Here is a 17,261-nt window from a genome sequence, read left to right as displayed (position 1 = left end):
AAGAAAAAGCTTGACCACAGAGAGAGAGAAAAGAATTAAGGACAGTGCCTACTATTGTTAGTGCGCACACATTCTGTGCATCACACAAAGCATACTTTAACCACCACGTGCGCGCTATGGTTGGCATTGATGTAATCAACTATGCTACCAAGTAAGCAACTGAAATGAAAGCAAAATTTTCCCACTGTGACCCAATCAAATTTGATGAATGTGTACTAAAACCAAAACATACCAGAATAGCAGTGTATCACTAACCGCTAACTGTTAACTTCTTTCAGCTGAAAAACTAGCTGTTATCTGTTGAAAATTATACTGAAATCCAACCATAAACATGTACCTGCAGATTGCATAGTGCGTGTGCAAAACAAGTGCAAGAGGCGCAAATGTTTTACTTACAGGGGAGGTGATAGGAAAAAATGTAACAGGCACCATAAAAGTTTTCAAAAAAGAAAAAAGTTAGTCTCGAGTCCTGTCCTTAAATAAAGCACTGACTGAAGAGAAGCAAAAAGTTTTTACTCTTTATTTGAGCTCTGACAAATGTACATGATTGTATAGAAGTTTGAAAATAGCACTAAATGCAAAAAATGTTTAGTACCTAAAATATTACACGTGGTTCTGGGGAGGATAACAGAGTGTATCAAACGAAGCACTAGAACACATCCTACCTCTTGTGTTCTGCCACAAGAAAAGGTACACAAAAGGTTTTCTGTTTATTCTTCTTAAATTATTTGTAACCTCTGAGAGTCTCGTAACATTCTGGCTGCTCAGGTCCAGTCAGTCAACCATCCTGGAACTTTTGGGAGGTGTCTTCCATGCGGGAGGTGTTCAAAAGTAGATACTTACATGTGTTTTATTATCCTTAGGAGAGATGCTGATGAAGAAAGGGAAAGAGGTTATCGATTTGAAATGGAGGTGTGTTTATAGGATTCAATGTAATTATGTTATATTTTCTTCGGCCATTTTTCAAGACTTACAGGAATACATAACAAAGAACAATGTTCTGGCAGAATAAACTCTTGTCAGCTTGTTTCAGATTACATACATGTAAGAGAATGGCAGTGCAAGGCTTAAAATAATTTCCTACTGTAGTTTTAGTTAATAACAAATTGAACTGAGGTCAGATATGCAACTGTAAGTTGTGCTTTCCTTATAGATCAGGACTCTACAAAAAGAGCTGGAGGAAGAAAAGCTCAAGACTCAGGTAAGTCTCCTGGTAAGGTTACTGAAAATTCATGTGGTTCATGTTGCTATTGCATGTATGTACCACTGACACTACATCTCTTCATCTGAATCAATAGGATACTATTACACACTTCAATAATTAATTCACTGGGGAAAATTCAGTGACACACAGAGTCACAGGTCAAAAAGTTGTGGCTGGGTGGGCAAAAGAGTTTTCCTGGGCTATATCTTCAAATGGAGTGAATACATCAACACATAACTATTTGATGACATCCTTCTGGCCATACCAGTTACCCTACAATAATATGTTCTATAAGCTCTTATATGAGACAATGTCAAATTCATTTAGTTTGTTGACATGAATGCTGTGCTGATAATTTACAAGGTATACAGTGGAAAATCAATAGCCTGTTATTACACAGTGCAACAATTGGCACATCTCAGTAAGATTTGGAAAAGTTTGGTTCCCAGATTCAGAATCGATATCCTCTGCAGATCAGAAGCAGGGTGCAGCAAACATTTTGACTTCAACCAATGGACAAGTGCAATTTTAGTTTTGCTTGTCCAAACTAAAATCTAGTTGTCCTTGGAGATACATGTAGGGTAATAAATGAATATTATGATAATTCCAGCGGGCGTAGGATAACTCCAACTTACAAACAAAACAGAAGGTCGTCGTCTTTACATGTATCACGGATTACCCACTGGAAGCTTTTATTCCAAGAATCTTGAAACTTATGAGCTCTTGCTGTTTGTTTGACAGTACTTGAAATTTGCTGGCATAAATATAGGTCCTTGAAAGTCCTTGAATTTTCACTAAGCAATAGCTTCAAATTTGGGAGCTCCTTTTAATTGAATTAATTTAATATTTGTGACACATTTTGCCGTAGACTTTCAACATTAAACTCTTGATATCACATCACTTGAGTAACACAAACTTTCTTGTTTCCAGTGTCCTTTTGCTTTTACTCACATGCACATTGAAGTACATATCTACTGCGCACATCTGTATGAATCTTACATTTTGCGATGTTTCGTCATGTTATGCAATCAGCTGTTTTACTCCGGTTGACTTTTCTGACCCAGAATGCTAAAAATGTCAGGAAGAATTTGAAACTGATAGAAACTGTTTTGAAACAGAAATTTTTGAAGGGAAAGGTCATCCTTCCACATGCTGACAAGACTTAGTTGTTTATTCCAAGGTCTTGATTCTAGGGATCTATGTGAATTCAGTAGTGATAGCTGTTTGTTTAGCTGTTTTTCAGTTAAAACTACGGAAATATGGAAAAATTTCCAAGGAGTGTCAAAGGTTGATGATAAATAGAGGACAAGATGGTAAAACTAGTCAGCAATCCTAAGGAAGCTATCTTCAACAGACCAGAACAAGAAAAGTCAGTAGCCTTTATTTAACATGGTCAAATGCACTTAGCTAAATAGCGACTTTACAGACATGCCACGAAATAAAAATAGCAACAAAAATCTATATATAGTATATTCTCCATAAAAAATGAAAATGGTCACGTAATTATTTACAGTCATCTTATTAAAGTTGTGTAGAAAAGACGTGTATTCACATAATTAAAATGTGAGATTTTAAAAATCCATCTTTGAAATCAAGTTCTTAAATGTTCCGATTTTCTTTAGCACTGCAATTTGGTCAGGAGGAGCATTCCAAATCTTAGCATTAGTATAACGCCATGACTTGGGTCCATTAGTTGTAGTTGTTACTTTAAACAGCTTCAATATGATTGTAGTTTCCTGTAAGGTTATAATTAGTGGATTGCTCTTTCAGTAGCTCTGCAATACCTTTGGGGACTTTATACCCATGGACAATTTTGTAAACACTGGTGCCCATTTCAACTGTTCTTTGATTATGTGAAGACAGCAGGTTAAGTTGTTTAAGTAGTGTCTTGCACATGGTTGATTTGTCACATGTCACAAAGCGAAGGGCACATTCATTGATTTTCTCCACTTTGTTTGAACCTCTTTTACCACATGTGGCATGATGAAGGCGACGACAACGACGACGACGACACCCTCCTCTAGTTTAAAATGAAACGAATTTGATGTTTGGTGATGTTTTGGACCTTAATTAAGAACTGGTACATGAAAATGTATTTTGATCAATATTGCTGTAGCTCATTTCAAACGTTTTTTTTTTTTGTAAATTCCATTTATAATGCCCCCAGATATAAGCCCCTCGGGCTAGAAGCCCATTCAAAACCCCTTGCAAAATTGTATAAGCCCAGGACTTGTAAGCGGCTGTTTACAGTAGCTCCATGACTTCCAGTTAACACACACTTAATATTGACAGTTTTGTTTGTTTCAAAGAAAAGCCCAGAGCCCTAGATGTTCTCAAACTAGACAATGGACACGTTCCTCTGATCAGTGACATGTTCGAATACCAAGTAAACCTCACTTTACAGATACTTTTTATTGGTAACTTTACACTGTACACATGCATGTTAAATTTCATAAATTTTTTTTTACAATCAAACGGAAAGAGTAAGTAGAAAGCAAAGTTATTGGAGATTGTTTTAGAGAGATTAATTTTTGCTATTGATCACAGTTAAAACAGTATAACACTCTTAAATATTTAGTGTGATCGTAATCTATGTATATAGTATACTGAATGCTGGTATTTTATTTCCCATATCCAGATACCCAAAAAGAAAACGCGAGATAGCATCATTAAAATAGTAGTACGACCCCTGTTTCCATTCAAAACTTCCCTTGGTACTTGAGAAAGACCTTTGTTTTCAAAACTTTTGTCGGTGCAGTCAACTATCGTTATAGCAGACACGCTAGGGAACGTTGTTTAGTGTCTATAATAGTGAGAGTCCATAATAGCGGGGTGTGAGATAAAAAGTGCCCTTAACATGCAATAAATAATGTAGGTCTACAATGCCTGTGAAGCAAGGACTATTGTGCAGACAAAAAAAATTGATGTGAAACTAAACTTCCAGAAGTCTTTTGAAGTGTATTTTGACAAATGATGAACAACAGACTGTAATTTTACATAATGATGTAAAATCGACATAAATATGTTGTATGAGAAGTATTTCGTGTCTGCTTTAATGAGAATCAAAACCATAAAATTGTCATTTTGGTACCACTGAACTGCAAACTTTCGAAAGTAACGATCCCTTGAAAGTAGCGAGCTCCAGAAAGTAAAGTCGTGGCTGCTAATAATCCGGAAAGTAGCGACCCCCCCTCCCCCAAAGGTAGCGAGCCCTCTGAAAGTGGCAAGACCACAACCAACCACCCCTTGCCTTCTCCAGCTCTCCGAAAATAGTATAAATTATTTATTTTTCCAGTCAATAGTCAGGTGAAAGTCCTCAGTTATGCCATGAAGCATTGTGAAATGTCAGTTCCTGCCTCAGTTAATGTTGGGCTGTGTTAAAACAAAACCAGTAGAATTTTCATCAAGTAACTCAGGAACATTACTTAGGAATTAGCTTTGATTTAAATTAATATCATTTTCAACAGGATCAGATATATTAAAAGGAACATTCCGTCAAATGTAAAAAATTGGAAACTCAACCATTAAGATATTGTTACAGAAGACTAATGCAGCACTGGGTCATGAAGAACAAACACGTTATGGAAAAGGTTGTTGTTGTTCATTGTGGGAGATGCCATAATAAAGCATATTAATGTTTGTCTCACGATGTAGTCACTTGAGATGTAGATCGTGACGTTTTGACTGCTTACTGCTAGTCTTCAGGCGATCAGGTTGACTGATTACATGGCACCATTTATATCAGGACGGCTTTCAAAGTCATCTTGACTCCATTATCAATTAGACAAAAGAAAATAATGGTTGAGATGTTAATTTTATAGTGTGAAAAGTGTAAGAATATAGATTTTGTATTTAAGTGTAACATGGTCTAATTAAGAGTTTAAGTGCTTGCCAATAGCAGAGGCTTTATGTTCTTTGATGCTGTGGTAAACAGGATGAGTGGTATAGCCAACACAATCTGCATTGTGCAGATCACATTTTAAATTATAAACAATGTATTGTTGGTTTGTGAGAGCAGGCTTTCCCTCTTGTAGCCAGAGCTTGTCACTAATTTTGGACTTTTGGAGAGTGGTTGTATCTCTGTTCTGATTTTGTTGTCAAGATCTATCAGCTGTTTTTGAACTGCGTCAGCGGATTTCTGGTCTTTGAATGTTAAGATGATCTGGACGGTTTTGCTTGTCAAAATTTGGTCATTTTGGATCGCAGAATTTAGGAACATGGCAGTAGTCAAGTTAATGAGACTATTGCGATGCTTCAGCTTAGAAATTAACATCTTGACCATTATTTTCTTTTCTCTACATGATAATGGAGTCAAGATGACTTCAAAACAGCATAGTTTACTTTTGCTTCTTTTTGTAAACTGAATAACTCATGAGAGATGTTGAAGACAGGAAAGAGTCATTCCAGTGAAAACATGGTTCAGTGTCAAATAACTATGTGTTTAGCCATACGCAACATTGTATTGCGTTTTCCTGCTTTTAGCTACCACATCTTAGCCAGCCGTGGCTGTCACTTTCATGCCATTTTGCCTTGTGTTTCAATACAGCTAGAGTATTTTGTCTTCTATTGAGTACTACCCATTAGAAACACTGCCTGACGAATCTTAAAGCTGTGTTAGAGTCAATATCAATTTCCAAATCTTTTGATGGCAGATTAATTGCCTTACAGTATAATGTACATGTGGGTAAACATCCTTATTCATAATTACCAACAATTGCACATTCTTATTTTTGCCCATTGGAAATGTGGCTATCCAGTGATGATTCCACAGTTGTGACTGCTGGTGTTTTATGCTCCTTTTCACTCTTACTTTTCTTCTTTGTTCACAAAAGGAATCATTGTTCTTTGTACCTTTGGTCTTCATGACTGCATTTGACTTTCCCATTCATATCTATAAATTGACACAACCAAAAACTAGAGTGAAATTGAAAGTAACAGTGCCATGAATTAAAACATGGTAGACCAGCAGATTGTCATCATGTCAGAGAAAGATATGTAATATTAAGCCTTGTCACGAAAAGGAAACAGCTCAAAATCTAAGAAGCCACTTTTTTTTAGCCCGTAGGCAGCTCTTAATGAGAACCCTGCATTGCTCTAGAGAGGGATAGTTTTAAGTTGTTACCACTTTTATTTTTAAGAATGTATGGATTGCATTTTAAACTTTTTTCAAATCCAAGGAAATGGAAGGGTTGCGCTTGGTAGAACTTCAACGTCATGGAGAGGAAGTACGAGAGCTGACGAGGGACAAATCTGAACTTGTAGCAACAAATGTGCAGTTAGAAGAGAAAATCACTCAAAAGGAAGCAGAAATCTCAAGACTAAAAACAAGATGTCAAGATCTTGTTAAAGCGGTAAGGATCTCTAGACTGTTGTTAATTAAATAATGCTGCATAGGTCCTAGGAAGTAGATTTGTTGCTAGAAAAGTACCAAGTAGATATACTACAAGCAATGGTGTTATTTTGAGATGGGTTGCAAGTTACCATTGTTGCCAAATTTTGTCTCCTCATAAGCTTTTGACTGAACAAACTAATTACATGTACAGTGTAGATTGCAAAATAGTCACAATAGCTGCTTGGCAAGCAGATTAGTAATAGTAAGTGGACCAAGTGAAGTATAATTCTGGAGGATAGGGCCTGGGAGTAATTTCAAAATTGGACAAGCATGTAGCACAAAACCAATTTGAAGTTGCGATAATGATTTTTCTCTGAATTGTGCAACACAAGGTCTTATTACTAACAAGAAGCTTGTAAGGAAAGCTTAAAACTCTGCGGTGAAATTTAAAGATAAATACCGTGAATAAACAGAAAACAGTTCTATGAAGCAGCAATTGCCAAATGGCAGGAACACATCAACTCTATTTATAGGCATAACCAATTTTGCTAGCAATTTCGCTAGCTTAAGTCCCCCACGAGGGAGAGTACTTCCTATAATGACCTCTACTTTTCAGGCTCCACCTGAAAAATGGACCTTTCTCAGGTTCCAGGTATATACAAAGGCAGGGATGTCACAAATTTATGTACAGTGTATAAGGAAGGGTAGGGAAATCAGAGTATCATTACTCCCGTCAGTATGTGAACTGAACAATTTAAAAAATTGCTATGTTCACTAGCAAATTTAAGCCATTTTTGAGTTATTTTTTTGTAAAAAAAAAATACCTCTTAGTCGGCAGGTCGGGTATACTATGGACGGGTCAATGGATGAGTGAGTGAGAGAGTGAGGGATGTATGTATGTCACACGAATCAGATTGGATCTACTATAAACAGCCAATCAAATTTCTTGTTGTAAAGGTAAATGGTATGTGAGAACATTTGATCCCGACACAGTTTAGAACGGCCATATTTATTCTTCTATAAAAGAGGAGGAAGTATTCATATATTGGGCTTACTTCGACGTTTTCTGTGGGTTAGGCTGAGGATTTTAGTTGCTAACGAAATGAGCCTTGAGGTTTGAAACAGTTCATGAGTTAGTAGTATGCAAATGCCACGAGATATTTTTATTTTTAGTTACAAAGGTAACTTGATACTTTTGTTTTTCACAAGGATTAAATTCAATTAGAGGTCACGAATCGTCGCTTCTAGTTCTTAGGACATGTTTTAGAGGAGACAAGACTATTTAGATTTGAAACAGTTCTAATGTTGACAATAGTAAGTGCAGGTGATGATTGTTTTGTTTTTGTTGCATGCAAATATAATGAGATATTTTTATTTTTTAGTTACAAAGGGTAATTTGACACTCTTGTTTTTCACAAGAGAGTAAATTCAATTAGAGCTGACGAATTGTCACCACTCTTTCCCACAAGATGTTTGCTATCTTTAGTTACAAATGGTAACTTAACACTTTTGTTTTTTATGTGGGAGGAAATTCAATTAGAGCTGACAAGTTATTGGCTATTGTTTCCAGGATATTAAACAAAAAAGAAGCTTTCATTTCTTGACCGTTTTTACGTCTCTGCAGTAGCAGTTTAATAGTTTTATTTGATGACATTCATTTCACTCCGATATTTTTAAAGGTAAAAAGTATGAAAACTGCTCAAATATTCTTTGAAGACTGCGCAATACCAAGTTAAAGTGCAATTTAATTAAATCAGACTTTCAATGTGTCAGAGAGGTTTTTCTCTCTTTCTTTCTATTTTCGGTGAAGTAGTGTTGTTGTATTGTGTTGTGTAAAAAGGGTAAACTGCGACCTTCCACAGGAAAACGTACATTAACAGCTTCCCGTTAAAACGTCTAAAAACATTAACATTCCGTTCATTACCCGTTTTAACGGTATGAAAACCCATTAACATGGCATTTGCATTTTAACACAAGCCGTTAAAACGGCAAAAATCATCTGTTAAACGTTTTATAAAGAGCCGTTTTAACGGTTAACGATAGGCGTTAACTTTATGTCAAAACGTTTAAACGGCTCAGAAAGGCATCCGTTTTGACGGCTAACAGTAGTTGTTAAATTTTATGTCACAAAACGTTTTAACGGCTCAGAAAAGGGGCCATTAATTCTAATGTCATCACGCTATAAACCGTTCAATCATAAAGTTTTTTTTTGCTACTAATGTCGATTAAACATCCGCTCATTAAACAAACCGCTCAAACAGCAAGAAGTAGACATGCTAATTCTTCGGAATTATTTAATTGATGTTTGATGGAGAATACAAACATATGAAACTTGAATCTTGACAAAGATCACTTATGATTGATCGAAGCTCATAGCGGGATAATTGCAAACGTTTGCCAGTAGTACTGTAACTAATCTCCTCCCACGAAAATGTTAATTTTATAATGGTCCAGCTTTCTGTAAGTCGATTCGCAAAATTTGAAGTTTTCAGCGTCCATCATTTTCTGTCTTCGCCTGCTACTGGGTGTTATGTTAATCCAATGCCCACGTCTTTTTCATTTTGTTCCCAGGGCTCTACAATACACCTCGATTCCATGCCATGATGGAGTCGTGTTTTGGCTTGAGAAGTACGAAAAGGAGGGAAGTATATTTAAGCTTATTTGAAGAAAATATTAATTCACCAAATGAACACACGTTATTTAGTTGAATCAGGCTTCTGTGTGTGGCTGAGAATCGCTTTGTTTTGAATTGGTCATTCGCGTTCGAACTGTTGCAAGTTTCGGATGGCTGATGACGAGCGGAGACAACAACAACTTACAACGAGTGGAGGGAAGCTTTTCTAAAATATGTAAGTTCGAAACATTACTACAACTAAACAACCAGTTTCCTTCTCTTTGATTTGTTGAGAAGCTCATTCCTTGTCTGTCCAAACGTTTATCTGTTGTAACAGTGCGGACTATCCGTTTTAACGGCTACAGTCAAATGATAAACACTCGTTTTAATGCTTTGGCCTTGCCAAAGCTATGTGCTGCTATGTGCTGCCGTTAAAACGCTGATGCTCAAGCGTTTGAAATTACTTGTTATCCGTTTAAATGGATGAGTAAGGTGTTTTAACGCCTTCATAAGCCATTCTTTTGCCGTCTGTTAGCTGTTATTTTTCCCCGTTTTAATGGGTACACGTTAATTTATCTTTTCCCATGGAAGGTCACAACTTATGACTCGTATAAAATGCGAAAAGGTCTCTTAACTTGAGTATTTCTGAGCAAAAATTCCTCTTGGGGGTTGGAAGGGCTATGTGATTGGTGAGTGAGAGAGTTATGCATGTGCATGTGTCACACCAATCACAGCGTGGGTTGTATCAAAGAACGAATCAAATTGCTTGTTAGAAAATAAGATGGTATCTACATTAATCTGGAGACGTGTCAGATTACTGTAGTTTGTTCAGTCAAACATTTTACGGCTTACTATTTAGCAATCTTACCATTACTGATGTAACATCGTATGTGCATCACCAATTCCCAGTTTCTTTCTTGCTGTACATTGCAACCAAAAAAACTTAACAAATTAACCAAATCATTACTGTAAACAGCTCCATGAATGCTCCTATCTGCAAGACTTTGCACACTCAAAAAAATAACTGTTGCACGCTTTGTGTGCCTATGTTTTATGGCATGCTGAAACTTGGCTGGAAAATTTGTTAACTTGAAATCTTCAAAACCAATAGTCCTTGGAATCTCTGGGCATTCTTAAAAAAAATTTCAACGGATTAAGATAGGTTATGTTGTTGCTGAAATTCTGCACCAATTTTTCACTGTCAAGCATTTAGTCAGTTGAGATCATAGCATTCACCTTGGAGGTTACAGTAGATCATGCTGAGACTTGTTAGTAGCCTAAACAGTGCTCAGAATCGTGAATGATTTCTAAAGAAAGGTCAAGTGCTGTTAGACATTATTTTGAATGAGACTTTCTGTTGAAATTCTGTAATATTTTCCGAGTTGGAATCCGGCTATAAATTTTTAATGTTGGCAAGACATGTGGTTCTTACAGTGGATCTGTAAAGTCCAGTCCAGTGTTCATGAATGGTGGTGTTATCTGTACTCCTTTGGTTGGTAACGGCAACATTTTGTCAAAATGCGCTTTACCTCTTGTTGTCCTTGTGTGAGCCAGAAACGTTGACGGAGAATGGCCAGAGTCATCTCTGGACCTGCATGGCAAGCTTTGACATGAAAGTGCATAATCAATTTCTCAACAACTGGGTCATCATGTGGTATAATGATTTGATGCTTGGCTTCTTCTGGAATCTGAGCAAACTGCAGACATCCACCAACCACCAGTAGCTTCTTGGTTTGATCAAGTTGTGGATCCAACTTAACGATGCTACTCTTCTGATTCACTTGTCCCTTGTTACACAGTTCCTCAATTTCCAGGAGGAAAACAACTCTTTGTCTGTTTCTGAGCCACATGAATTCAGATTCCTTTAATTCCTCTGCAGACAGCTTTCCTTTCTTTGGCTCCCCATGTAAACGTGACCACTTTAGGGTCCATGCAGTTACTTGTACCAAGCGTTGCCATGTTTCATATCGTAATGCCAGTGAGGGAATGCTTTCTTGAACCGTTGCTAGACAAACAATGTCATTTACGCCAACAAATTCGTTCCTTGCTTCCATAAGACACTCCTCTGGAACTGCTTTCAGCACTTCACTAACAGGCCAGTGACTGCACGGCTATTGTAACGAATGTGGAGGTTTCCACCATAGCTTGCAGTCTCTGAGTTTAGATGTAGGAATTCCCCTTGTCACCAGGTGTGCAGGATTTTGACTTCCTGGACAAAATCTCCACTGGCTTGGTGCTACTCATTGGTGAATATCTTGAACTCTGTTTGCAATGAATACTTTCCAATAGGAACTTGGTCTCCTGATCCAAGCAAGAGTAATCTGACTATCTGACCAACCATATACTGCATCCACCACAATTCAGAGAGTTTGAATAACATAGTCAAGTAGCTTAGCTGTGTTGTATGCTGCAAGAAGCTCCAGTCTTGGCAAACTGATTCGTTTCACTGGTACTGCCCTTGACTTGGCCATAACTAAGTTGGAGATTCTGTGGCCATCCTTATCCTCAGCACAAATGTAAACCCCTCTCCTATAAGTTCTTTTGCTGGCATCACCAAATCCATGGAGCTCAACTTTGACAATTGCAGAAAGATTTCGTAGTAACCACCTTGGAACTTTGATTTGGTCAATGTTTGCTAGTTCGTGTTTCCCGGTCTCCCAAGAGTTAACGATGTCTGAGTCTAGTGGCTGATCCCAGTCTAGACCTGGAGTCCACAATTCTTGAAACAGCAACTTTGGAATCATTAGAAATGGAGTCAGCAAACCCATGGGATTGAAGACTTTTGAGTACAAACTAATCAAGCTTCTCTTTGTCTTAGGGTCCTTCTCTGTCAAGATACTGGAAGCATTTGTAAACATCAGAACTTCATCCTTTGTGTTCCATGAAGTACTCAGTGCTTTTAATGAGTGTGACATTTTTTCAGGCTCAGTGGTCGGCACAAGTGTTGGCGAAGAGGCATGGTTTCCATAACCTTTATAGAGTTTGAAGTCCATTTTGTCAATTGAAATATCCCTTTTGAAAGGAGATTGCATAGCTCATTACTGAGCTTTATTGCACTGTCTAAAAAAACTAATAGCAAAGCAGCATGACAGAGCGATTAAAAAATGGAAAATAACTTACCTTGAAAACTGCAACCAAATCCAGCCAAAAAGCTGAGCATAGAAGTAAAATGACAACGCAATAGAGCAAGAGCTGGCAATGATTACGTCCCACAAATAAAGCAGTGGCATAGGCCCGGCAGAGTCAATCAAATGCTGGGAAATCAAACCCAGTATAACTCAATCCGTGGATTTGAGTTATACTCAATCCATGGATTGCCGAACTAAATCCACGGATTGAGTTTGGCAATCGAACCAAATCAAACACCGAACTTTGTGTGAGTTCAATTTCCCAACCAGTCGAAATCAATCAAACCAAATTGAACTCAATCCATAAGATTGTGTTTGACTCAGTTCAGCAGCCAAACTCAATCAAACACAATCTAATGGATTGCTTTTGATTGTGTTCGGTGAATAAATTCGCTGGAACAAAGATCATGTTATGTGGACTCAAAAACACGAAAAGCACGTGTTATACTGCAGTAACTGGAACCTCAAAAAACTAGTTATTGATTTTCATCACCGGTTTTACAAAAACTCAAGAGTTCAGAAATCAAAAGTTCGATTTAGTTTGATTGTCCAGTTAATTTTGTGTTACTTCAATTTGGTTCAATTGCCAAACTCAATGGAACTCAATCCATGAATTGAATTCGATTTAGTTCAATTGAATTCGATTGAAATACAGTTGGTTTGGGTTCAATTGACTATGCCAGGCATAGGGAACCCACATGCGTATTTGTGAGCTGTATATGCTCATACTATTCTCACTGCATAATTAATTAGCTCATTGCAAAACATGGGGTTATTCCATCACATTCCCCCATTTTCGCCTGTGCTGGTAGCGTCGGTAATACTTTGCACCTTTTGGGGTTTAAATTTGGTCTCTCTGCTTGAAGTGTGGTCTTTTCATCCTGTACTTCACAAAGACAGTCGTGTTTTGCAATTTTTTTCACGGTTTGCTCAGCCGCCACCAGCCCGCTATTTCTATGGCCAATGAACCTAGTGTTCTTCCTGACCCGCCAGCTCCTGCTGGAGTGCAACGAGACGCAGAGCCAGTGCAAAATCCTCCTCAAGTGTTGGAAGCAATAGGAGAGTGTGCCCCGGCACCTTGCTCTGCGGATGAGGTAAATTTGTTTTTCTTGTTCTTTTTATGTGAAGGGTTAGTCTTTTTTTCTGCTTAGCCTGGTTAGTGTTCTTTCTTCGGTCTGGCATAATGTTTGTACGGGTTTCGGTTTTATTTTGGTGCGCGATACAAACATTTTGTCAACACGTGTCTTTTCGGTTTATTCTGCACGCTTTGGTTGGACTTTTTTACGTAGAAATGTTCTCATGCCCCATGTGTTTTTTGTTTTCCTCTTTATTGCTCTTGTTTTTGCCTAGTTACAAATTTCTTTTAGCTGTTTGTTCCTTTGGTATTTTGGGTTTCATCTTGGTTTCTGGCATGATTAATTTGGGATGGATTTAGCGCCGGCTAGAGTAAGAAAAGCCTCGTTTGTGTCATGTCTCCAGTGAAAGAATTTAGTATAGAGCACTCATACTTTGGTATAGTTTCTACTGGTGAAGGCAGTTTGTGGCATGTATATGTTTGAGTATTATGGGTTTCCACCGGTGAAGTCAGTTTTGCGTGCATTTTAATTTGGTATTCCAACGGTGAAGGAGTTTGGTACAATGTTTGTACTTTGGGATAATGCTAGTTTTACTGAACTGGCAAAAGCAGCTTGTGGTATAGATATTACAAGTTGCACATGATTTAAGGATTTCCACCGGTGAAGGCAGTATTGCATTCAGTTTAAATCGGTATTCCACCAGTGAAGGAGTTTATTGGAGGGTTTGTACTTTATTTGGTATACTGCTAGCTTTTACTAGTGAAGGCATATCTTCAGTAGGTGTTGCAATCAATGTACTTATAACTTGGGGATTTTCACTAGTGAAAACAGTTTTGCGGGGTATATGCATAGTTTTATTTATATGGCTAAGCTTTTTAAGTGTTATGCTTTGCCACAAGTGAAGGCAATATTGTGATGTAGGGGAATTTATTGTTTTCTTGCACTGATTTGTATTGTGGACTCCACTGGTGGAGAATGTTTCAGTGTACTGCCAGTGATGTTTTGGGTTAATTATTTCTTGGAGTGCTTTGGGGCATATCACTGGTGAAGGCAATGGCCTCGAGTTTATTCTTTTTTCATGATAGGCTGTCGATCGCATTAGAGTATTAGAGGAAAAGATCGCTTCCTTGGAATGCCTTAGGACGCTAGAGAGTTCCAAGTCGGCCTTGGCTGTGCTTCATCGGTATATAAATCGCCCAGCAGTAATGTTTCACAAGCGTGAGGCAGTTAAGCTCTTACTGTTATCATTGCGTCTGGTGAGAAATGAGAACAACCAGAAAGCGAATGAGTACGCTGCTACTTTGGATGAGATTAAGACCAGGTCGGATTTTGTGGATGACCAACAGCTTCACCTTCTTTTGCTGGGGTTGTTGGGGGATCACGTACGGGTGTCGGAAAGGTGCCTCCACCTGCCATGCCTGTTCGTCATGGTTCTACAGTGGGCAAGCCAGCTCCCTACCCTTGCCGTGCTCAGGTTCAGTGTTTCAGGTGCTTAAGATGGGGACATATCGCTTGGGTGTGCCGTGCCCCACCAGCAAGGCAACAGTTTGGTCGTGGTTGTGTTGGACAGTAGTCCCTTCTGCCTCAGTTTACAATGAATTTTTGTTTTCGCATTAGCTTGTTTTACGTGTTCCTTTTTCTCCTAGTTTACCTGCTTTCTTCATTGACCTTGGGGGGACCTGCTCTGTGTCTCAATTTCGGACCTAGTTTGGAGCACAGGGTCAACGAAGGGGTGGTTCCCCTGCTTTTGGATTGTTTTCACGTTTTCATTTATAAATCTTCTCCCTTTTCCTTATAGGGTCCTGTTTCATTTTATTTCAAAGTTAGTGGACTTGCTCCTCCTTCTGGTGATATCCCTGTGTGTGATATAAAGCAGGGGACTTCCCCTTTCGTTGGCCCCCTCCCTTCGCTGAGTATGGTCGTTGCTTCCCTGGACCTGGCTAAGATCGGGCAGTTACGTTTCTTTGATCCTACATTTTTCAGAGGGGGGAAAATTCATAATCATTTGCCAGTGTAGGAGAGATTACTTAGTGGTCATAGCTTGTCTCAAGTGAACTTTATTAACATCGTCCGGGAGGGTGTAAACATTGACTGTTTTTTCAAGCCATTAAAAGGAAATTTCAAGGGTTGCTCGTACGACGTGCCACGTCCACCCTCTATACAGCTCAGCAATTCTAAGATTTGTGAAAAATTTCAAGACTTTATTTCACGAGATTGTGCTTGAGTGGGTAACCGCTGGAGTACTTGATGTGTAGGGTGAGGTTGGTGAGGTGACCCCACCTCATTTAGTCCTTCCTCTTACAGTGGAGCCTTCAAAGCCCTATCTTTGTCATGACGAGTGATATTTGAATCTTTGGATAAGGGACCTCCCCTTTCGGCTTGATCATCATCTGGACTTGCCCAGATATGTTCTCCCTGGACATTTTCAGACGTCTTCTGACAATAAGAGCGGCTATCAACATGTGCTCCTCTGTTCCTCGTCACGTACATATTTTGGCCTTGAATGGAATGATGTGTATTTCACATTTTATACTCTACCGTTTGGCTGGAAGGCAAGTGCCTTTATCTATTATAACCTGGGTTTGTTTGTTACTGGTGCAGCTCGTTTGCTTGGTGTTCCTGTGTCGCAGTACATCGATGATCACCATGTTGGCCAGCTTTTTTGTTCCCCTGCTCTTGCCAGTTTAGTTCCAAGCAAAGTCCTTGCTGATGCGGCTGCCTAAATCATGTGTTATCTGCTTATAGAGGCGGGATATTTTATTGGTATTGCAAAGTTGCAATGGGTTGCGTCCACAAAGGTACGCTTTTTTGGTTTCTTGTGCGATTCTTTGTGTCAAGCATTCCTACTGCCAGATGATAAGATGCTCAAGTTAAGCAGTTTGAGAGCAGATGTTGGCTTCCTTCAACATTGGCCTCAAAATGCTTCAGAGATTTGCGGGGAAGGTAATTTCATTCAGTCTGGCAGTCCGTAGATGCAAGTTTTATATCCACAAGATGATTAAAGCGATTTCTCAGCTTAGTCAATCTGCAAGGCTGTTTGTTTACATCGATGGAGATCTTCACGTCAAGATTTTGTATTGCTGTTTTTTGGATGAGTAGAAGGATTGTTTCCCTTGGTGGTATTCCCTTGGCAGATGGTGATGGCTGTAAAAACTCGGGCATTAATGACCTTGTGAAGGATATTTTCGGTGATAGTTGCGATTTTAATTTCAGCATCCAGACTTTCTACATTCCATCCAGCCATAACCCAGCAGAGGAACCTTTGCGGGATTTATCAGACCTTGATTGTATGCTTGCCCCCGAGACGTGGTTGTACTTGGAGCGATTTTTCGGCCCTCCTTCATCTGATTTGATGTCCCAGGATAGTAATTGCCAGAGAGAGGGCTAGGAATGGGATCCCGCTACCTCACTTCACCCCTTGGCCTACTACTGGCTCTGCAGGGGTAAACGTTTTTGCCAACCCTTTACCTGCTCGTCAAAACGTTTATGTTTTTCCACCTTTTGTCCTCATCGGTTCCCTTCTTCATTACATATTCAGTCAAGATTTCCACGACACATTCACTTTGGTCATTCCCGACTTTCACACGCGACCTTTATGGTGGGCACCCCTTCAAGTTCTGATTGTTGACTGCGTACTTTTTGGGTAGAAGAGGCTCCAGTTTGGTGCTTCTTTTTCCTTCTCGACGTTCCCCATAGTGGCTCCGGCGTAGCCTACAACGGGACCTTTGAGCTTTTCAATGTGTCTGCCAGTGACTTGACAGCTTTTGTTTATGCTATTCGTTCCCAGGTTGCAAGAATTTGGAAAGCCACCCAACACCGTTCTGTGTGTTTGTATTCAACTGACCTTGATGCCAATTTTTGTCAGGTGTGCGGTTCACGAACCAGTCTTATGCCAATGGGGCAGCCT

The 17,261-nt window shown here is 38.9% G+C and overlaps 1 protein-coding gene across 6 annotated transcripts in view; it reads left to right on the top strand.

The window, feature by feature from the left end:
- The window catches only part of LOC145487507 (centrosomal protein of 70 kDa-like), a 187,374-nt gene that overhangs the window by 43,369 nt on the left and 126,744 nt on the right, over positions 1-17,261 (top strand). For all 6 annotated transcript variants that reach the window (XM_081466322.1, XM_081466318.1, XM_081466316.1 and 3 more), the window contains 3 exons: positions 864-912; positions 1,154-1,201; positions 6,382-6,555. In XM_081466322.1, coding sequence (XP_081322448.1) covers positions 864-912; positions 1,154-1,201; positions 6,382-6,555 — 271 coding nt within the window. The remainder of the gene's footprint in view (positions 1-863; positions 913-1,153; positions 1,202-6,381; positions 6,556-17,261) is intronic.

The sequence above is a fragment of the Orbicella franksi genome, chromosome 5 (genome assembly GCF_964199315.1).
Source record: "Orbicella franksi chromosome 5, jaOrbFran1.1, whole genome shotgun sequence".
NCBI lineage: Eukaryota > Metazoa > Cnidaria > Anthozoa > Scleractinia > Merulinidae > Orbicella > Orbicella franksi.
Note: the sequence above shows the minus strand (reverse complement) of the source record. Positions and strands in the feature narration are given on the sequence as shown.